This window comes from Hemitrygon akajei, chromosome 3 (genome assembly GCF_048418815.1).
Source record: "Hemitrygon akajei chromosome 3, sHemAka1.3, whole genome shotgun sequence".
In the NCBI taxonomy this organism is placed as follows: Eukaryota; Metazoa; Chordata; class Chondrichthyes; order Myliobatiformes; family Dasyatidae; genus Hemitrygon; species Hemitrygon akajei.
The window spans coordinates 144,768,534-144,791,299 of NC_133126.1; the positions used below are offsets into that span (position 1 = coordinate 144,768,534).

The following is a 22,766-nucleotide window of genomic DNA, read 5'->3' on the forward strand; positions in this document are numbered from 1 at the left end:
TCCGTGGCCCCCTCCTTTTTGAGAATCGCAAGATCACTATTAAGTCAGTTCAGGAGACCCAGGAAATGAGAGAAAGACATGCAGAATCCACAAAGAGTTTGGAATGTGCCCTGGCCTCCGAAAGTCGGAACCATGGATAACGGCTATTGTCTCTTGGAGACGGGATTGTGTATTGAATACTGTACGATGCATCGAAGCCCCCAGGCAATGAACCGAGGGGGGGGGGGGTTGGTGGAGGGATTGCATCAACCCACCCTGATTGACATCTGAGACCCTGTGAGTCAGGATGGGGGGGGAGGGTCTGTGGGAACAGCCCCTCAGACGCACCAGAAGAAACGCTAGCGATCCCGCAATAGCAAAAACTGGTGGAAAGGCCACGTGCGTCCTTTTCCGTTTGCCCCGGAATCGGTGGGCCCTGTACCACGGCAGAATGGTTTTTAGCTAACAACGGGGAAATCAACTCCCAACAACTCTCGATGGATTGACATCATAAAAGGAATGGGCAAGTTTTAACCCGTCTTTCTCTCCAACCCAAAAGCTGCAGCTTGAATGAACTGAGTGACTTCTATATTTCCATCGGACAATACATTATCCCCTAGATGACGATAGAGCTATTTCTTATTGATTATTATTATACCCGCGCTTTTAGATTTAGTATTGATGAAGTATATTATCTGTATGTTTGCATTGATATTATTTTGTGTATTTTTATCAATAAATACTGTTAAAAATAGTACCATCAGACTTCAACGGACCTCTCTATCTTTGCTGGTAAGTGACCCAGTTATGGGGTACGTAACAATACACTATAAAGATATGGAAGCCTGCGTGCAAATCATTTGAAAACAAGTCTATAATCATTCACTAAATGTACCTCAGGGATGATTTCAGCGTGCGGTTCACCCAGGAGTCGGTATGTTTTGCCATTGGTCAGCTTTTTGCAGCAAGCCGAGGGCTTATCAATTTTTACTGATTTTTGCTTTGCATGTTTCTCTGCCTTGATAATGTCCTGAAAATGAACAAGAATTCATACAAATGCTTTTTAAATTACATTATATTTCCACCATTGACCAGTGAATAGTTGCATTCATTCATGACTGAAATGTTATTGCAACTTAACAGAAGGTAGATCTTACCAAAAACATTTAACTTGTAAAGATGATTTTAGTGAACGGGGTTGGACTTGTTCATACCTTAATTACTGAATCATTGTTTGCTGCCATATACACATGAAACAGTAAGGACTGGTGGTCATTAATTACTTTGTAGATCAGCACAACACCGTGATGTTGAATATCCTGGGAAGTGGTCTGAAATATTGGTCCAACAGGTGACAGAGAGCTCACATTCCACTGAACGTGCGTGGTCGAATGATCAGTAATAGGCTCTATTTCAGCCTTCTGGTCCTTTATGTGTAAAATTTTTAATTTTAAGTCAGGTAAGTGATCTGTTAAAAAAAGTGATAAAAATATAAAAAGGTAAAACATTTTATAAATCAATCTGAATACAATGGTCCTAATAAAGCAACATGATCCCACTCCCACTCATTTAGAAGCATACTTCCCAGAAAATAAAGGTCTGAAAATTTGAAGCCATCAAGCTGTGCCAATGTATCATTAAGTTTAGTGCTTATACAGCTCCTACAAACACATAATTCAATTGCAATACATGAATCATAAAAATTTGAAAGAATGAAGATAGTGGTGCTCAATCGATGACGGATACACTTAGAAATGTTTGCACTAAGACACTGCACCAATTGTTAAATAGCAGAATATTTGTATCTGTTAGGGACCACTTTACTTGGTATGTTCCAACATTATGAGTGTGGAATGAACTGCCAGATGAAGTGGTAAATGCGGGCTCACTTTTAACATATAAGAAAAACTTGGACAGGTACATGGATGAGAGGTGTATGGAGGGATGTGGGCCGTGTGCAGGTCAGTGGGACTAGGCAGAAAAATGGTTCAGCACAGCCAAGAAGGGCCAAAAGGCCTGTTTCTGTGCTGTAATGTTCTATGGCTCTATGGTTCTAATCTTGTTTTCAAATTCTAACACTCAGATTTTGGAGCACACGATTTAAAATTCTTACAATCCTTGCAACTCTAATAAGTCACAGAATAGACTATGATCAAGTTTATGGATGTATGTATCATTGCTGTTGTCTGCCATCCAAAATTACTGACATTGCAAAGTGAGTTTATTGTGCCACCTAGTGGAGTATAATGTGAAGTTCAGCAGCAAAGTTTGCAAACAGCAGTTTAAGAAAATGACATAGTTAATTATCACAACAAAAAATGCTCTTACCTGCTAAGCAGAGGGAATGAGGGAAGTAAATACTTTTTATTAATGTTGGATCACTCTTCACTTCAAACAGTGGGCCACAAAGTTTCCAGTTGTCTTTCAGAAATGTGTCGTATTTGTACCAGGACAGAATTGAGTAAACAATGTCAACTTTTTCTGTCACTTCAAATACCAGGCCAGTGGTAACACACTGATAGGTTCCTTCGTGATCCAATTTTAAACTGTATTTGTAACAAAAGATAAGGAAATATTAATTAAAATTGTCCTCTGGCAAACATCCTGTGCTATATATCCAAGATTTGAGCAACATTCTTACCAGAAACGTTCCTCTGAGATCTGTCTTGGTGTTACTTGTTCGAAGTTTTGGTTCTGTAGAGAAACAGTTATTATTAGAATTGGTTACAAGACGTCAGCGAGGTACTAGTTCATAATACAATTTTATTTTTGCCTTATTGGTTCTTGCCTTTTAAAGATATTGTATATTAGAGTTTCTAAAAATAAATAAGTTTCTCACCGTTTGACTGTCACAACATGGACATGATGGCTTGATATATAAGTCTATGAGAAAAAAGATTTAGTCTTTCTTTAACAATAATTGTTTCTAAAGATTTGACATTAGAATATACAGTACAATGAAATTTAGTTTTAACTGCTATTTCACGTTACCATGGTAATGATCTCAGGTCCATATAATCTACCCTTGTAAACCTATTTGCTCGTCATTTCGACAGACCTAATTTTAATGAGTGTGTCTAGGGTATTAAATCTTAAACCAATCAGAGAGATATTCATAAATCAAAATTCTTAACAAAGAACTCCTTCATCTCTGGGTGGATCTGTCTGGCACACTCCCAGGTGTACAGAAATTGGCGAACCTTGTCAAATGTGCACGGCCTGGCACCCTTGACATATGGTGATTCGCTTGAGATGCCACAAGCATTACAGTCTTGTAGACAGGAAGCAACAGGCACTGAAGGCAGCTGAACAGAGTAGCTTCCTTGCTGGGAGATAGGAGCATGGTGGAAAAGCTAAAGGGCATGGTCCATATGGTGAGGGCTTACAACATTAAATCCTGTTGATAATAGTCTTCTCTTTAACACATCTTCTAAATGGGTTGTGTAACTTAAACCATTAATTCCACACCCTTTCCTGTTTGTTGTATTCTTTTGCAGCTTTTTCCTCCCTTGACTGCTCTATGACCAGAACATTAAAAAGAAGCCATTTTTAAACCGGAGGTATCTAGCAAGTTAGTCTGGAAAGGAACTAAAACAGAAAGTGGAGATTTTACAAAATAGTATATCCATGGGGATTGCAGGACAATTTTTTCAGGGAACACCTTTGAAAGAAAGGTTATACCAGTGAAACGTGAAATTAATTTACCCTTCTGATATACATCAGACATGGCAACACTTCCATGGTTATGCTCAGAAGATTATTGCTTCTTCAAACAAATTACTATTAGAGTATTATCTTAGCCACCTGCAAGCTGGTGGAAGGCAAATGCAATGTTAGCATTCACTTTGAGAGGACTAGAATATGAGAGCAAATATCTAATATGGCTTTATAAGGTGTTGGTCAGACCATATTTGGAGTTTTATGAGCCGTTTTGAGCCCTATATCTAAGAAAGGATGTGCTGGCACTGGCATTAGTGAAGGTCCAGCGGAGGTTTATGAGAATGATCACAAGGATGAAAGGGTTATCATATGAGGAGCATTTGATAGCCTTTGTTCTATAGTCACTGGCGTTTAGAAGGATTGAGGAGATCACCTTGGAACTTACCAAATATTGAAAGCCTTGGATGGAATGGACATGGTAAGGATGTTTTCATTAGTGGGAGAATCTAGAACCAGTGGGTACAGTAAAGGATGTTCCTTTAGAACAGAGATGAGAAGGAATTTCTTTAGCCAGAGGGTGGTGAATCTGTGGAATTTAATGCCACAGATGTTTGTAGAGGCCAAATCATTAGGTATATTTAAAGCAGTGGTTGATTTGTTCTTGATTTGTAAGAATGTCAAAGATTGCAGGGAGAAGGCAGGAGAATGCGGTTGAGAGGGATGATAAATCAGCCATGATCAAATGCTGGAACAGAGTTAATGGGCCATATAGCTTAATTCTGCCCATGTGTCTTATGTTAAGTTCTTACCAAACCCCACAAAGCACCCTTTCAAATTCAAAGCCTTTGTGCATTTTTATTAAGTTTGCAGATGTGGTTATGAATTAAGGTTTGGACTTCGAGTTGACCCATGGTACAAGGTACAGATGATAAAAACATATACAGTTAACAAAAGGGAAGGGACATATTTTATCACCTTTCCAGGTAGTTTTCCCCAACAACTGTGTCTTAGCTATTTCTTCTGAAGGCACTAACAGCCAATAAATTGAAAATACTTTATGATAATTATACCTGATCATTGTGAAAGCAAATATTATGTTTTAATCAATGTTTATATTGTCATCGTCGATAACCACTGAAACTCATTCTCTAAGCTTACGTAATAAAAATTAACATTTAGAATAAGGGATGGGAAAATATGTGGAACTAGACCTAATTATCAAGAAGAAATAAACAGCTGTTACTATCCAAAGACATGGGGAAAGTAACATCAGTCTTTCACTTGATATTGTGAAGTGTTGGAGAATCAAGTATGAGAGCCTGGCCATTACTTTCCAAATCTGCATTCTCCCTTTTAGTGAAATAAGTTATGTGAAAATTGATTCATGTGTGATACATGAAACAGAAAATAGATCTGCCTGTGATGTAACAGTCCTGGCACTAATCATCGGCAATAACAATTGTCCAAAGAGAGTTTTATGAATATTCAGGCCTTGTAAATTAATCATTAAATTAAATTGACCTGGGTCTGACTTTACAGTTGTTGTATCTTCAGTGCTGCAGTCCCCTGTAAAATAGAATAAAATAATTAAAACAGCAGTGTTCCCATGAAGAAAATAAGATCAAAGCTTTGAACACCATAGGTTCCCACAGTCTGGTCTCTGAAGTTATGTCTTCATTTCTGGGCAAGAATTTTGTCTTCCCTTTGTACTGTTCCTCCAGACTCAAGCTTTCCCTGGTAAGATCAACAGCAGTTCTGTGCCCTAAACCCATCCTGGCTCCAGGAAAACACGCCCTGTTCAATGCTCATTCGGACTCCTCGTGCCCATGATGTCTTTTTGTCTTTGATGGGCTGGCTCCGGACTGCCTTGGCCATGGGAGAGATCCCAGCATTTTGTGTTTTTATTTTTTTTCATCTTTTAGGGAGATTGCTTGTAGGGTACTGAAGTCAGTTCTTTCAATAAATATTGACATCTGCATGTGTTTGAAACAAGTGCTGCTCCTGGATCCCATCAAACATAGTAAAACTAAAGAGCATGTTCAGGAAGTGCAAGAGAAACCCTGTTAACAATACATAAAGCTCTCAACAGCACAGTAATAAAAACAGTTTAACAACATAACTATAAACCTTCTGCTTCTGACATGCAAGAGCATGTCATGCCTACTTAAAGTAGGTAAATTCAGTGCTGAAGCCAAGAAAATCAAAAAAACATCAGTCACTGTGTAGATTTACTTTATACAATCAAAAATACCTTAAGTGGAAAAAATAATCGTGAATTTGAACTGAAAAGCAAGTAGGGAGTAGCACTGTGATTTTCAACCCTTTGCATGCAGAGTCCTCTGCAGTAATTCTACCCTTACATTTCATAATTCCAAAACAAATTTAAAATTTGAGCACTCAACACTATAATTCCTTCCAGGCTTGACAAGAAGCTCAGAGACCTTGGCCTTCACCCTGCCCTGTGTAGCTGGATCCTGGACTTCCTGTTAGATCACCGGCAGGTGGTAAGAGTGGGCTCCCTCACCTCTGCCCCTCCACCCTCAACACGTGCCCCTCAGGGCTGTGTACTAAGCCCCTTTCTTTACTCACTGTATACTCATGACTGTGTCACCACCCACAGCTCCAATCTGCTAATTAAATTTGCTGACGACACTACACTGATCTCAAATAATAACGAGGCAGCCTACAGAGAGGAAGTCATCCCCCTGACACAGTGGTGTTAAGAAAACAACCTCTCCCTCAATGTTGTAAAAACAAAGGAGCTGGTTGTAGACTACAGGAGGAATGGAGACAGGCTAACCCCTATTGACATTAATGGATCCGGGGTTGAGAAGGTTAACAGCTTTAAGTTCCTCAGCATAAACATCACCGAGAATCTCATGTGGTCTGTACATACCAGCTGTGTGGTGAAAAAGGCACAACAGCATCTCTTTCACTTCAGACGGTTGAAGAAGTTTGGTATGGGCCCCAAATCCTAAGAACTTTCTACAGAGGCACAATTGAGAGCATCCTGACTGGCTGCATCACTGCCTGGTATGGGAACTCAATCGCACGACTCTGCACAGAGTGGTGTGGACAGCCCAGTGCATCTATAGTTGTGAACTTATCACGATTTAGGACATTTAGAAAGATAGGTGTGTAAAAAGGGCCCGAAGAGTCTTTGGGGACCTGAGTCACTCCAACCACAAACTGTTCCAGCTGCTACCATCCAGGAAATGGTACCACAGCATAAAAGTCAGGACCAACAGGCTCTGGGACAGCTTCTTCCACCAGGCCATCAGAATGATTAATTCATGCTGACACAACTGTATTTCTATATTTACTATCCTTTTGTACATACTATTTATTATAAATTACTATAAATTGCACAATGCACATTTAGATGGAGACATAATGTAAAGATTTTCACTCCTCATGTATATGAAGGATGAAAGTAATAAAGACAATTCAATTCAATTCAGTTCAGTATATTTAACTGATAAGTGTTTATCATCAGCCAAAGTACTTGGGCGTCGAATAAGTGAAAGCCAAATAAAGTGCAGAAGCTGTGAATCTAGATTAATAACAGAAAATGTTGTAAATACACATACAGCATGTCAGAGAAATAGAGTTTATATTTCAGGTTGGAGACCCTTTATCACATATATGTCAAACTCAAGGCCCGCGGGCCAAATCCGGCCCACGGTGGAATTATCTTTGGCCTGCAAGATAATATGTAATTACTATTAAAGCTGGCCCCAGTAATCGAAGCGCCTATGGCGTATGATATGGCTAATGCTGAGTTTATTCAGGTACCAGGTTTTCAGGGTTTTTAGTGTTTATTCGGCAGTCTTCTTCATAAGAAACGGAATTTGTAAAGTGAAACACTTTGTAGTTATAGCAGAGACTGAGACACATGAGAGCAGGCTGAAAAAACGGAGGCAACGAAAGCTGCGTTCGCACGCATCCGACTGATCCGGCCTGCATGAAGCTGCATTTTGCTCAATCCGGCCCGTGACCTAAAATGAGTTTGACACCCCTGCATCAGAACGGAAAAGGGGACAAAAGAATCTTGGAATGGTAGAGGTTGCTGTCTTTGGTGGTGATTGAAACTTAAGGTGCCATGGGGGATAAAATGTAAACAAGATCATCTGGTTATTTAATGAATGAGAGCAGCTTAAGAGTGAGACCACAGACAAAAAAATGTGGACAGAAGAATGAAGGTTGCAAAAAAGCAGAGTGTGCCCAGCATGTGGGGCTGATCACGTCCTCCACTCCCAGACAGAAATGACAAAAGAGGGAGAAAAATAAGCAGAGCCAACATTACAGATGAATGACAAATACAGAGCCAAATATCAAGTTACTAAAAGTTGTAGAATTTAATATTGAGTCCAGAAGGCTGCAATGTACCCGGACAGAATTGAGATGCCATACCTAAAGCATGCACTGGGCTTTGCTGTGGGGCTCAGGAGGCCACGGGCAAATACAATAGATCAGAGTGAGAGATGGATGGGCAATTAAATTAAACAGGCACACCAGTGAGCTCAGGGCCGCCTCTGTGGACTTAACACCGGTGCTCCACAAAATGAAGACCAAATCTGGATTGAATTCTTCAGTGTAGGGGAGACCATATTGTGAGCATCAAATGCAGGATACAAGAGTGGTATATTTGCAAGTTATTCACTGCTGTAACTTCAAAACCCGTTGGGATCCCTGGGTGGCAAGAAGGGAAGAGGTGAAAGGACAGATGTTGCAATGCCTGTGAATGCACAGGGAAGTGCCTTTATGGGGAGGGGGTTAGTGCGAACAGAGGAGCAGGTTTGGGCATCACAAAGGGAATGATCCCTTCAGAATGCGGGATACTGAAAGGGGAGGAGAGAGGATTCTCTTTAAGGGTGGTAAAAGTTGCACAGAATGGTCTGTTGAACGCAGAGGGCTGGTGTGATAGAAAGTAAACATTTCAAAGGAAAAACTCATCATTAGAACAAATGCCTTCTTTATTTCTGAACTGCAGCTTCACTTCTACTATTATTAATAAAGCTATGGACCGTATTTCATCCATCTGCCAAGACAATACCCTCAACCCCTTTCTTCCAAAACAGAAGAGTTCTCCTGGTTCTCAGCTTCCATCCCATTAGCTTTCACATTCAACGAATCATTCTTTGGGATTTCAACCAATTCCACAGAGAATTTCTTCTTTCCTCCTCTTTTTCATTCACAGGGGCCATTCATTTTGTGAATCCCAGGTCAACTCTTCCATTTCCAAACACACCATCTCTGTTCTTAAAGAACCTCGTCAAGCACAGGGACATAGAACAGCGCAGCGCACATGAACATACCCTTAGGCTCACCATGCCTGTACCCATCACGATGCTAATCTAACTAATCCTAGAAACTTTGCTATCACATCAGCTGCTAACATCTCTCTTGGCAAGGTCCAACAGGCACCTACCACTGTGTGAAAAAAGACCACCTTACACATCTTCTGTAAACTTTTCCCTTCTCATCTTAAAATTATGCCCTTCAGTATTTGACATTGCTACCTTGACCCCGTACCCTATCTGTACGTCTTATAAATTTTACATTCTTTTATCAGCTTCTGATGCTCCAGAGAAAACAAACCAAGTTCACCCACTCTCTTCTTGTAGCTAACCCAGCAAACCTCTTCTGCATCCTCTCCAAAGCCTTCGCAACCTTTTCTACAGTGCTTACAATAGAACCACACACAATACTCCAATTTCTGGAACCTCATCTATGGCTAAAAACTCCCTGAAACCCCCAGCAATCCCTCACTATCCTGGAATAGACTAAAACAGGTTCTGGGGACCTAATTACTTTACTGAGGTTCAAGACACCCGTGCCTCCTCCTCCTTGATGTTGACATGCTCTAGAACATCAAGAAACCTCAATGATGTCACCATTGTTATGTTTTGCAACTCCAGAAATTAATGGAAAGAAAAACACAGGAGCCTGGGATAATTTTCCACTTACTTTCTCTTTAGTGTGGTGTGCTCACATATGACATGCTGGTGTAATGATGTGTGCTATTCACATCCATCTTACATATAACCCATAATAAATTATGCAAACAAAGAATGGTTAATCAAATATATTTACAATATTACTCAAACATTGAATAGACTAAACTCCCTGTTTAGCTATAAACTCCACCTTAATATAGAATGTATCTCAACTATACGATACATTGTATTACTATATAATACAACTACTACATAGACACCCACAGCACAGTAAATTTTAAATTGTCCGATTCAGGCCTAATGATTTAATCGCTGTGGGGGATTTCTTACTCTTGTGGGATAATCTCTTTCCTGACAGGGGAGTCACCCTGTTTCGCAGGTGTCACTTGTAGCAGTGAAACAATCTCAGCTGTTGGGGCCTGCCCCATGGTGTTGACTCTGGGACTGCAGGAAGTGGGTTTGTCAGCTCGGGCCACCTCAGCTGATTGATGTGTTGTCTCCAGGTGACATCAGACGCAATCTCCACTGTGTAAAAGAGTGCTTCAGTTCTGACCTCAATCTTTCCAAATACCCACTTTTGATCCCCTCTGTGATCCCTCGCCAGGACTGCTCATTCAGGAGTGGGACATTGAACCTCAGTTTGCCTCAGCTGCTTACCCTGCATACTCCTTCCAAGACTGGGTTTGTGGAGAGCTAAGTGTGAGCACAAGAGACAACCCAGGAACAGCACAGCTGGTGAGTTGTTAGTTGTACAATGTGTTACATTGCAATTTGCAAAAGAGGAAGTTGGCAAATTTCAGATTCAATGTCAGTGTAGTGTGTTCTGCTGACATTGCTCACAGTGAGTTCTTTAGACTCTGGACAAACATTTCCACCAGCCATTTGTAGCTGGGTGGTATGCTGCAGATGTAATCTGTCTTATTCTATTTATTTCCAGGAAAGACTGGAACTGTTTTCTGGAACACCTGTCCTTGAGAAGAGTTCTCAACACATCAGCAGTGTGCAAGGCTGCAGTGGAAGCTACTGTGAACACTTTGTAGCTGTATCCATCATTGCCAAGAAATGTGTGCCCATGAAAAGCCTGGCAAAATCCATACGAAGGACATTGCCAGGGATGGAGTGGTGTTGCTCTTGCTATCTTCTGGATGTGTTGCCATCCCAACAGTGCATGGCAAGCTGCTCGATCCCAGGCCACCAGACAAAGCTTCAAGGCAATGATTTCACTTTGACCACATCTAGATGACCGGCGTGTAGCCCCTTCTGCACTTCAGCTTTCAGCTGGGATGGTATAACTCTCACTCCCCACATACGGCAAAGCCAGTCAAAGGCAAGTTCATTCTGACGCTGGTAAAAATGGGTGAACTGGAATTTCTGCTTCACATTCCAGCCATCTCAAGTCAAGTCAAGTCAGTTTTATTGTCATTTCAACCATAACTGCTGGTACAGTAAACAGCAAAAAAAAAGATCTACACGGGACTACATAAAGTACACAACACAGTGCAATAATTAATAAACAATAGACACAGTAAAGGGCAAATTACAATATAATAAATGATGTAACTGTAAATATAAATGTAAATGTAAACAATATTTTAGTAGGAATTGAGAAAGAAATGAACAAAATTTGCAAAGGGAGTGGAGTGGTGTTCAGTTGTGTGTGTAAGTTGGTGTCAAGACTCGACTCTGGGAATTGAGAAGTCTAATGGCTTGGGGAAGAAACTGTTGCACAGTCTGGTCATGAGTGCCCGGATGCTTTGGTGCCTTTTCACAGATGGCAGGAGGGAGTAGAGTTTGTATGAGAAGTGCGTGGGGTCCTTTATAATGCTGATAGCTTTGCGGGTGCAGCGTGTGGTGTAAATGTCTGTAATGATCGGAAGAGATTATCCCTTCAGCTGACGTCACTATCCGCTGCAAGGTCTTACGATCTGAGATGGTGCAATTTCTGAACCAGGTAGTGATGCAGCTGCTCAGATACTCTCGATACATCCTCTTTAAAATGTGATGAGGATGGGGGGGTGGAAGATGGACTTTTCTCAGCCTTCGCAGAAAGTAGAGACACTGCTGGGCTTTCTTGGCTATGGAGCTGTTGTTGAGGGACCAGGTGAGATTCTCTGCCAGGTAAACACCAAGAAATTTGGTGTTTTTAATGATCTCTACAGAGGAGCCGTCGATGTTCAGCGGAGAGTGGCTGCTCTGTGCTCTCCTGAAGTCAACAACCATCTCTTTTGTTTTGTTCACGTTCAGAGACAGGTTGTTGGTTCTGCACCAGTCCATTAGCTGCTGCACGTACAATAGCTGGATGAACTCAGCAGGTCGGGCAGAATCTGTTGAAATGAGCAGTCAACATTTTGGGCCGAGACCCTTCGTCAGTCCTGAAGAAGGGTCTTGGCCCGAAACGTTGACTGCTCATTTCAACGGATGCTGCCCGACCTACTGAGTTCATCCAGCTTTTGTACGTGTTGATTTGACCACAGCATCTGCAATGTACTTTGTGTTTACCATTAGCTGCTGCACCTCCTCTCTGTATGCTGACTCATTGTTCTTGCTGATGAGACCCACCACGGTTATTTCATCGGCAAACTTGATGATGTGATTCGAGCTTTGTATTGCTGCATAGTCATGGGTCAACAGAGTGATCAGCGGTGGACTGAGCACACAGCCCTGGGGGGCCCCCGTGCTCAGTGTGGGTCGCCATGTAGATGTGAGACAGTGTGGAGTCTTTCTGCTTTCCCTTTACATCATCTCCATGTTATAGGGAGATTTTGGATTTAATTAAGGAGAATAAATCAAGAGGAGTTTCCACTTTTGTAAATATTTTAGCTATTTCCTTTTCAAAGGGTAAATCCAACAATCCCTCAGTATTTCCAGGATTAGTCATCCTCTTGAATTTGATCTTGTAATTGTGTCCTCCAAGAAACAGAGCCCATCTCCGCATTTGTGCTGCTGCTGTTAGTGGAACACCCTTCTGCAGATTGAAAATGGACACCAGTGGTTGATGACAGTAATTAGGGTAAACCCTCTGCCATACAGGTACTGGTTAAAATGTTTTACAACACAAACTAGACCTTACTGCCAATCTGTGTGCAATCTATAGAATAGTAACTATTACAGGATCAATGAAAGACCAACCAAAGTGCAGAAGACAACAAACTGTGCAAATGCAAATATAAATAAATAACAATAAATAATGAGAACATGAGATAAAGAGTCCTTAAAGTGAGATCATTGGTTTTAGTAACATCTCAGTGGATGGGTTAGTGAGTCTAATTTTGTTCAAGAGCTTGATGGGTGAGGGGTTGTAATTGATCTTGAAACTTATGGTGTAAGTTCTGAGGGTCTTGTAACTTCTACCTGATGACAGCAGGAGAAAAGAACATGGCCTGGGTGATGAAGATCTCTGATGATCAATACTGCTTTCCTACGGCAGCATTTCATGTAGGTGTGCTCAATGGTTGAGAGGGCTTTACCTGTGATGTACTGGGCCAAATCCACTACCATCTGTAGGATTTTCCATTCAGCAGCATTGGTGATTCCATACCAGGCCCTGATGCAGGCCAGTCAATACATGCTCCACTACACATCCATAAAAATTTTTTCAGAAGTTTTAGATGTCATGTTGAATCTCTACAAACTCCTAAGGAAGTAGAGGCGCTGCTGTACTTTCTTCACAATTGCATTTGCATGCTGGGTCCAGGACAGGTCCTCAGAAATAATAACACCCAGGAATTTCAAATTGCTAACCCTCTCCACCTCTGATGAGGACTGGCTTATGGACCTCTTGTTTTCCTCTCCTGAAGTCTACAATCATTTCCTTGGTCTTGCAGATATTGAGTGAGAGGTTGTTATTATGACACCCCTCAGCCAAATCTTCAATCTCCTTCCTAAATGCTGATTTATCACCACCTTTGATTCAGCCCCCAACAGTGGTATTATCAGCAAACTTGATTATGGTAATGGAGTTGTGCTTTGCCACACACTCATAGGTGTCAAGTGAGTAGAGCAGGGGGCTAAGCACACAACCTTGTGGTGAACTTGTGCTGATGGAGATGTTGTTGCCAACCAAAACTGACTGGGGTCTGTTTACAAGTGAGGAAATTGAGGATCCAATTGCACAAGGAGGTACTGAGTTCAAAGTCTTGAAGCTTATTGATTAGTTTTGAGGAGATGATGCTATTGAATGCTGAGCTGAAGTCGATAAATAACATCCTGATATATGGAACTTTGCTGTCCAGATGTTGCAGGATTGAGTGAAGAGTCAACGAGATGGCATCTGCTGTGGACTCGTTGCTCCAGTAGGAAAATGGGAATGGATCCAAGTCGCCTCTCAAGCGATATATCAAACAATATTACTCAAATATTACTGAAGTAATGAATATCCTACAACCATCATCTGTGATCTTTCCCCTGGTGAATACGATTGCAAAATGCTTGAATATAAAATACTTGTCATAGAACATGGAAAACCTACAGCACAATACAGGCTCTTCGGCCCACAATGCTGTGCCAAAAAAACACCTAGTTTAGAAATTAGCTAGGGTTACTATAGCCCTCTATTTTTCTAAGCCCCATGTACCTATCCAAGAGTCTCTTAAAAGACACTATTGTATTTGCCTCCATCACTGTCGCTGGGAGCCCATTCCATGCACTCACCACTCTCTGCATAATCAACTTACCCCTGACATCTCTTCTGTACCCATTTCCAAGCATCTTAAAACTGTGCCCTCTTGTGATAGCCATTTCAGCCCTGGGATAAAGCCTCTGACTATCCACACGAACAATGCCTCTCATCATCTTATACACCTCTATCAGGTCACCTCTCATCCTCTGTCGCTCCAAAGAGAAAAGGCTGAGTTCACTCAATGTATTCTCATAAGGCATGCTCCCCAATCCAAGCAACATCCTTGTAAATCTCCTCTGCACCGTTCCTATAGTTTCCACATCCTTCCTGTAGTGAGGCGACCAGAAATGAGCACAGTACTTCAAGTGGGGTCTGATCAGGGTCCTGTATAGCTGTAACATTATCTCTTGGCTCTTGAACTCAATCCTATGGTTGATGAAGGCCAATGCACCATATGCTTTCTTAACCACACAGTCAACCTGCTCAGCAGCTTAGAGTGTCCTATGGACTTGGACCCCAAGATCCCTCTGATCCTCCACACGGCCAAGAGCCTTACCATTAATACTATAGTCTGCCATCATATTTGACCTCCCAAAATGAACCACCTCGCACTTACCTGTGTTGAACTCCATCTGCCACTTCTCAGCCCAGATCTGTATCCTATTGATGTCCAGTTGTAACCTCTGACAGCCCTCCACACAATCCACAACAACCCCAACCTTTGTGTCATCAGTAAATTTACTAGCCCATCCCTCCACTTCCTCATCCAGGTCATTTGTAAAACTCACAAAGAGAAAGGGTCTCAGAACGGATCCCAGAGGCACACCACAGGTCACCAACCTTCATGCAGAATATGACCTGTCTACAATCACTTATTGCCTTCTGTGAGCAAACCAATTCTAGATCCACAAAGCAAGGTCCCCTTGGATCCCATCCCTTACTTTCTCAATAAACCTTGCATGGGCACCCTATCATATGCCTTTCTGAAATCCATATATACTATACCTACTGCTCTACCTTCATCAGTGTGTTTAGTCACATCCTCAAAATTTAGTCAGGCTCATAAGGCATGACCTGCCTTTGACAAAGCTATGCTGACCATTCCTAATCATATTATGCCTGTCCAAATGTTCATAAATCCTGCCTCTCAGGATCTTCTCCATCAACTTACCAACCACTGAAGTAAGGCTCACTGGTTTATAATTTCCTGGGCTCTCTCTACTCCCTTTCTTGAATAAGGGAACAACATCTGCAACCCTTTAATCCTCCGGAACCTCTCCTGTCCCCATCGTTGATGCAAAGATCATCACCAGAGGGTCAGCAATATCCTCCCTCGCCTCCCAAAGTATCCTGGGGTATATTTTGTCTAGTCCCGGTGACTTACTCAGCTTGATGTTTTCCAACAGCACATCCTCCTTCTTAATGTCGATATGCTCAAGCTTTTCAGTCTGCTGTTAGTCATCCTTACAATCACCAAGATCCTTTTCCGCAGTAAATACTGAAGCAAAGTATTCTGTAAGTACCTCCACTACCTCCTCTGGTTCCATGCACTTCTCCATTGTCACATTTGATTGGTCCTATTCGCTCACATCTTAACTTCTTGCTCTTCACATACATGTAGAATGCCTTGGGGTTTTCCTTAATCCTGCTCGCCAAGGCTTTCTCATGGCCCGCTCTGGCTCTCCTAATTTTATTCTTAAGCTCCCTCTGGCTAGCTTTATTATTTTCTAGATCTCTGTCATTAAATTTTTTTTGAACCTTTTGTAAGCTTTTCTTTTCTTCTTGACTAGATTTTCAACAGCATTTTTACACCATGGTTCCTGTACCCTACCATCCTTTCCCTGTCTCATTGGAACGTACCTAAGCAAAACGCCATGCAAATATCCCCTGAACGTTTGCCACGTTTCTGCCATACGTTTCCATGAGAACATCTGTTCGCAATTGATGCTTCCAAGTTCCTGCCTGACAGCTTCATATTTCCACACTCCAATTAAATGCTTTCCTAACTTGTCTGCTCCTATCCCTCTCCAATGCTATGGTAAAGGAGACAGAATTGTGATTGTGATCTCCAAAATGCTCTCCCACTGAGAGACCTGACAGCTGACCAGGTTCATTTCCCAATACCAGATCAAGTACAGCCTCTCCTCTTGTAGGCTTATGTACATATTGTGTCAGAAAACCTTCCTAAACCCACCTAACAATCTCCACCCCATCTAAACCCCTTGCTCTAGGGTGATGCCAATCAATATTGGGAAAATTAAAATCTCCCATCACGACAACCCTGTTATTATTGCACCGTTCCAGAATCTGTCTCCCTATCTGCTCCTCGATGTCCCTGTTACTATTGGGTGATCTATAAAAAACACCCAGTAGATTTATTGACCCCTTTCTATTCCTTCTTTCTATTCTTTCTATTATAAGCCCAGCTTGATTCTTTCCTACTGTTTTTTAGAATCACTCTACAGGAATATAGGATGTACTCAGCCTGACCTGTCTGGCACATTCTCCTACTCCACATTTCACAGCTACTACATTCTTTCGTCTGTGTTTTCACTCATTGGCCAGATAACATATCTCCATGTCACCCTGGTTTTAGCCACCAGCAGAGAAAGCAACCCCCATCCTTCCTGTAGCTTTACTAACTTCTTTTGTTTCCTGTTGATAAATGGTCTCTGACTTGAAACTTTGATTCTATTTACAGCTCTTGTTAATTGTTATAAACATTTTAAATGTAGGTAAATGGAAAAGCAGCAACACACACAAAATACTGGATGAACTCAGCAGGTCAAGCAACACCTATGGAAATGAATAAGCAGACGACGTTTCTTCAATACTTGAAAGGAAGGGGGAAGATGTCACAATAAAAAGGTGGGGGGGAGGGGAAGGAAGATTGCTAGGAGGTGATAAATGAAGCCAGGTGGGTGGGAAAGATATCAGGCTGGGAATCTGATAGGAGAGGAGAGCGGACCATAGGAGAAAAGGAAGGAGGAGGGGACCCAGGAGGAGATGATGGGCAGATGAGAAGAGATAAGAGGCCACAAAAAGGAGTAGAAGAGCGGAGGAGGGGGGTAAGATTTTTTTTACTGGAGGGAGAAACCGATATTCATACCATCAGGTTGCAAGTACCCAGACAGAAGGTGTTGCTCCTCCACCCTGAGGGTGGCTTCATCATGGCACAAGAGGAGGTCATGGACTGACATGTCAGAACAGGAACGCAAATTGGAATAAAAATGTTTGGCCACCAGTAATCCCACTCTTGGCGAATGGAGCAGAGGAGCTTGACGAAGCGGACCCCCGATTTAAGACGGATCTCACCAATGTAGACGAGGCTGCATCAGGAGCACTGGACATAAGATGACCGCAGCAGATTCACAAGTGAAGAGTTGCCTCAATTGTTTGGGGCACAGAATGGAGGTGAAGGAGGAGGTGAATGGGCAGGTGTAGCACTTTGGCCCAGATAAGGGCCTGGAAGGAGATTAGAGGGGAGGGGCGAATGAACAAGGGAATTGTGGTGGGAGTGAACTCTGTAGAAAGCAGCGAGTGGGGGTGGAGGGAAGGAACAATATGTTTGGTGGTAGGCTCCCTTCGGAGATGGCAGCAGTTGTGGGGAATGATATCTTGGATGTGGATGCTCTTGGGGTGATATGCAAGGGTAAGAGGAACTCTCACTGTAAGGTGGTGGAAAGATGGGGTGAGTGCAGATGGGAATAGAAAAGAATCTTCACATGCTGCAAATATTTACTAAAACATGGAATGCTGTGGTCTAATGCAATGTGTGTTTACGGATAATTTTATTTCTTATAAACTACCACTAAATTCCAGTCAGTGAAACATATAATTACCTGGATCTGCTTTTAACAAGTGAGGGCCTTCTGTGCCTTGCTCTGTGTAGAAACATTATCAGAAAAGCTAATTTTAGTAACATGTTCATTAAGATCTGTCAGCAACTAACTCCAGTAGGTATTTTATTCTCCTGGATTTCAACTTCTAACAACTTCACTTAATGCAATATTGTTTCCTGAGCCATAGTTAATTCTGTCTTTAATGTTTATGTTCCTTACGCCAAGTCTTCTGTTTGTAAACCACTTTGTATATACATTCGTTTTTCAAACAGCAACAGTAACGCAAAGAGTAGCTAATTACTTAGAAAGTGATTACATTCTCAGTATTAACATGGAGACTGAATTGTGTGTGGGGTAATCTCCATTTGCTGTTATAATTCATTGGAAGATCACCAGACATCTCAGGGACTGAACATTCAGAGCAACACACACAAAATGCTGGAAGAACTCAGCAGGTCAGGCAGCACCTATGGAGAAGAATAAACAGGTAACGTTTCAGGCTTAGACCCTTCAACAGTACTGGAGAGAAAGAGGGCAGAAGCCAGAATAAAAGAGTGGGGAGAGGGGATGAGATGAGCTGGCAGATGATAGGTGACTCTGGATGAGGGGGATGATGAATAGAAGGGGGAGTAGGGTGGGTCGTAGTACTGATGTGAGAAGCTGAGTGCTGCCTGATCTGCTGAGTACCTCCATCATTTTGTGTGTTTTGTTCTGGATTTCCAGCATTTGCAGAATCTCTTGTATTTATCAACATTCAGTGAGCTTACAGCAGTTCTCGAAACTTTCTCTGGCAGCTCCAACTAATCTACAACCGAACAACAGCAATTTATTTTGTGTTTTCATGTAAAACTGGCAACGTACCAGTTACTGAAAGATACTTAAAAGCTTACAAAAGATATCTAGAAACCCAGCACAGCAGAGTGGCTAACATGAAAAACTGAAAAACGTACACTTGCATTACACTGCATCACAGCTCCAAAGAGGGCTGAAGATGCCTCGTGTAATACATGCAACCTTGAAAGGCTGATACTATAGCTGCAGATAGTCATTGTACAACAAAGAAGGGTGACGTAAAGATCCAGAGATTAATCCAGGTGGTCATGGAGGAGTTTGCTGTGTACAAACCAACTGCCAGAATTCCTGTTTCAATGGTAACTACACTTAAAAAGAATCTGTACTTTTAATGCACCCTTTATTATTGTCCCTTCATTAAAGCAATCACTAATTATGTAGTCATTCAGTAATTAGTTACTTCATTGTTAATGCTAAAATTGCACAATCCATACATAGAATATTCAGTAAATCAAAAAGAGATGGATTAGAATAAAGAGCAATACATTCCAACGCAATTAAATATTAATAGTTTTTAAATATTTTTATCCATAAAAGTAATACATCAAATTATTGAACAATGCATAAATAGTTACCTGCATCTGCTTCAGATGTGTCTGAATCTTCATATTTTCATTCAAATTTATTGAGATTTTAGGTGAATATGAAAAAAAAATGTATTATGATAAACTGTAACATTAAAGTCAAAATAAGCATGTCTTCAAATTGAAACCTAGCAACATTTTAATAATTACTTAAATCTTTTATGGCTTGGATAAAGCTAACATAGTTAAATAATTCCAGTCATACTTAGAAACAGTTGGTTGTTATGCTAAAGTCTATTGAATTTCCGTTAGTATCATAAAACAAATGTTAAAGACTAGTCTATTTTAATGTTATCTAATCAGATCTTTATACTGAAATAAATGCATCCTGCTTTATATGTGAACTATCGCTACTCAATAACCTGAATGTTGATAAGTATAACTACTATATAGAACAAAGCAAATGTTTCAACTTAATATGCACTTTTATCTGATATGTGTCATGAAGCAAATATTAATCACTTATTATATCATAAAAATATTTTGTTTTGCGTACCAGAATGTTCAATACCCTGAATGTTGATAAGTACGTGAAACAATGAAAATGCTTCAACTTACCAGAGTCTGTCTTTTCAGATCCTGCAGAGCTATCATCATCAGACCCTGTGAATAGAAAATAGGGAAGCCATTAAACTTCTTTTCTGCTCAAGCACACAAAATGCTGAATGAAATGCTATTTGAATAAAAGCAGCGGGGTGTGCTTCTGTCAACCAATATAAAAGGCCAATTGTTAGGAGGATTTAATTTCGTAGTTTAATTACATAGAAAAGTAGGAGATCTCTCTTAATATCAACCAGGAATTCCAACAGAGCTATGCTGTTGCTATAGTAAGAAAGTTCTGTGGGAATAGCCATAAATAGGAAGATTATTCCTCCCAGATAACCATATCTTCACCAGGTGCACTGAGCTGCAGCTCCTCGGAGAACGTGTCAAGGAACTGGAGCTGAAGCTTGAGCTTCAACTCAGATGAGAAACTGAGGAGGTGATAGATAGGAGCTACAGGGAGGCAGGAGGCAAGTACCTGGGTAACTGTTAGGGGAGAGAAAGGAAATGGGCAGCCAGCCCTGTGGCCGTTCCCCTCAATAACTATACCACTTTGGATACTGTAGGGGGTGGGGAAGACCTACTGGGGGTAACCACAGGGTCTAGGTCTCTGGCGTTATGGCTCAGGAGGAAAGTGGGGGAGAGGGCTGCAGCACTAAGCGGGGATTCCATAGTTAGAGTAAACACGGGATTTTTTGAATGCGATAGAGACACTACCTGGGTTTTCTTTGCAGCTGCCAGGATCAGGGATGTCTCGGATCGGGTCCAGGGCATTCTAAAGGGAGAGGGTGGCAGGGGGCAGGGTTTCAGGATCTCTTCTGGGGAATGTGTGATCTGTACAATAGGGATGAGCTACATCTGATTCTGAGGGGACCAAAAACCTTATGGGCAGGTTTGCTAGGACTGTTGGGGCCGGTTTAAACTAATTTCACAGGGGGATGGGAAACAGAGTGATAGGGCTGAGGATGGGCAGTTGGCATACAAGCAGAGGCAGTATGTAATGAGACTGTCAGGAAGAACAGGTGGATGATAGGGAAAATTGCAGACAGTGGGATGAGCTGCAGTGTAACAGGGGGACAAATTGAAAAAAGTGATGAATACAGGATTAAAGGTGTTATATTTGAATGCACACAATATACAGAGTAAGATATAGTCCCCAAAAGCTTCTTGAACACACCCCTTTCCTCATATCCTCCCAGACCACTTACTATGTCCATTAGTCTAATCTGTGGCCCAAATCAGCTGACATCTACCCGGTCCCTCCTCTCCCAACATATCATTTACAATGATGAGCAGCATAGAGAGATAGCAGGCAAACTTATCCTATAGCAGATATATCTAAAGCCAGAGGGAATAGCTTGAGGATAAGAAGTTTAGCGAGGACCTGTCGAAGGATTTCTTTTTATCCAGAGCTGTTTGCATTTTGGAATGTACTCTTCGAGAGAGCAGTAGACAGGTATTCTGACAACCTTTAATAAGTATCTAGAGGAGTGCATGGTGGGTTTATGTTAATGGCAACTTTATGGCCACATGATTCTAACATCCCAGTTGCTTTTGAAATTTACAGCAAGGCCAACGTCCTTAGCAACTCGCTGGGATGACCACCTCACACGTCTCATTTGTTGCACTGGAATTTGTACCTCTATGTTGAATGAATAAGAAGAGATAGTATTCATCTGAAGACTGAAAGAGTGTGAGAAAAGAATGCTACTGACCTGACTCTGAGTGGTCAACGGCATCTGGATTTTCTTCTGTGTAATGAACAGAAAGCAACATTGGTAGGTGATACAGCAAAAGCAGCTAGCAGAAAATGCAATGACAGGCACCGTATGGTCCCCAGCACATAACCGCAAATGAGGCTATGAACCATCGGAAGCAAATTGCATGCTCTCCCCGCTAGCTGGGACAAACATCAGTTTGTAAAGTAACGCTGATTGCTCTGTGCAATTATTTTTGGAATATTACCTAACATAATCCTACCTCCTGTAAGCACCAGCTCAAATGATTCCATACATAACTCGTTCTGATCCTCAAGAAACTTCACTGATCTTTGTCAGTCCTAGTCTCACCACCCACCTCTGTCACCTTGAAATTTGCCAGTGGACCTTTCAAAATGCTTGCTCACTCTCAAACAAGGTGATTGTTCACCATGACTTTACAGTGATGATTGATTATTACTGGAACTGACTCCGATTGAAATCTTGTTCCTTCCTGAAATCTTCTACCAAAGTTAATATAGCCACAGAACACATCTTGATCTGTCTCCTCCGTCATCTAAATTGCTCTTCTAACCATATCTTGTTATTTCAGCCCTCTCAGCTCACTTAATATTCTCTTTAAACAGCACCTTACTTGAATTAAATCTAAACATACACCTCTTTTCTTTCCTGACTCCAGAATCTGTACCTGCAATCCCTTAAATCTGCATTTGCTTCCTTACCACCTGTAAAGGCATTACTATTCCCAGTCTAATACTTCCTATCTTCTTCATTACCAACCATCACCCTAAACTAGGCAAGTATTCTCCACTGTCACAGGCAAACTTGGAAGTTCAGACTTTGTAGGCTTCTTTGTAATAAGCAACAATGCTTCAATATATGCACAACTGCTTGTATTGCACTCCCGAAACAAAACAACTTTGCAAGCTCTAAACCTCAGCTTACACTAGTGGTCACCAACCAGTCGGTCACAATCGACTGGTCGATCTTTGAGACTTTCCCAGTAGATC

The 22,766-nt window shown here is 41.5% G+C and overlaps 1 protein-coding gene across 3 annotated transcripts in view; it reads right to left on the reverse strand.

The window, feature by feature from the left end:
* The window catches only part of LOC140725480 (NACHT, LRR and PYD domains-containing protein 1b allele 2), a 69,122-nt gene that overhangs the window by 24,933 nt on the left and 21,423 nt on the right, over positions 1–22,766 (reverse strand). For 2 of the 3 annotated variants that reach the window (XR_012098354.1, XM_073040982.1), the window contains exons 3-12: positions 21,754–21,789; positions 20,054–20,098; positions 19,487–19,513; positions 18,060–18,101; positions 5,161–5,205; positions 2,819–2,862; positions 2,621–2,673; positions 2,308–2,525; positions 1,194–1,447; positions 875–1,009 (exon numbers count right to left, since the gene is read on the reverse strand). Coding sequence is in view for 2 of the 3 variants with exons in the window: in XM_073040982.1 (XP_072897083.1) it covers positions 875–1,009; positions 1,194–1,447; positions 2,308–2,525; positions 2,621–2,673; positions 2,819–2,862; positions 5,161–5,205; positions 18,060–18,101; positions 19,487–19,513; positions 20,054–20,098; positions 21,754–21,789 (899 nt within the window). In the remaining variant the exon portion in view is untranslated. The remainder of the gene's footprint in view (positions 1–874; positions 1,010–1,193; positions 1,448–2,307; positions 2,526–2,620; positions 2,674–2,818; positions 2,863–5,160; positions 5,206–18,059; positions 18,102–19,486; positions 19,514–20,053; positions 20,099–21,753; positions 21,790–22,766) is intronic. The other variant, XM_073040983.1, reaches the window with a different exon arrangement.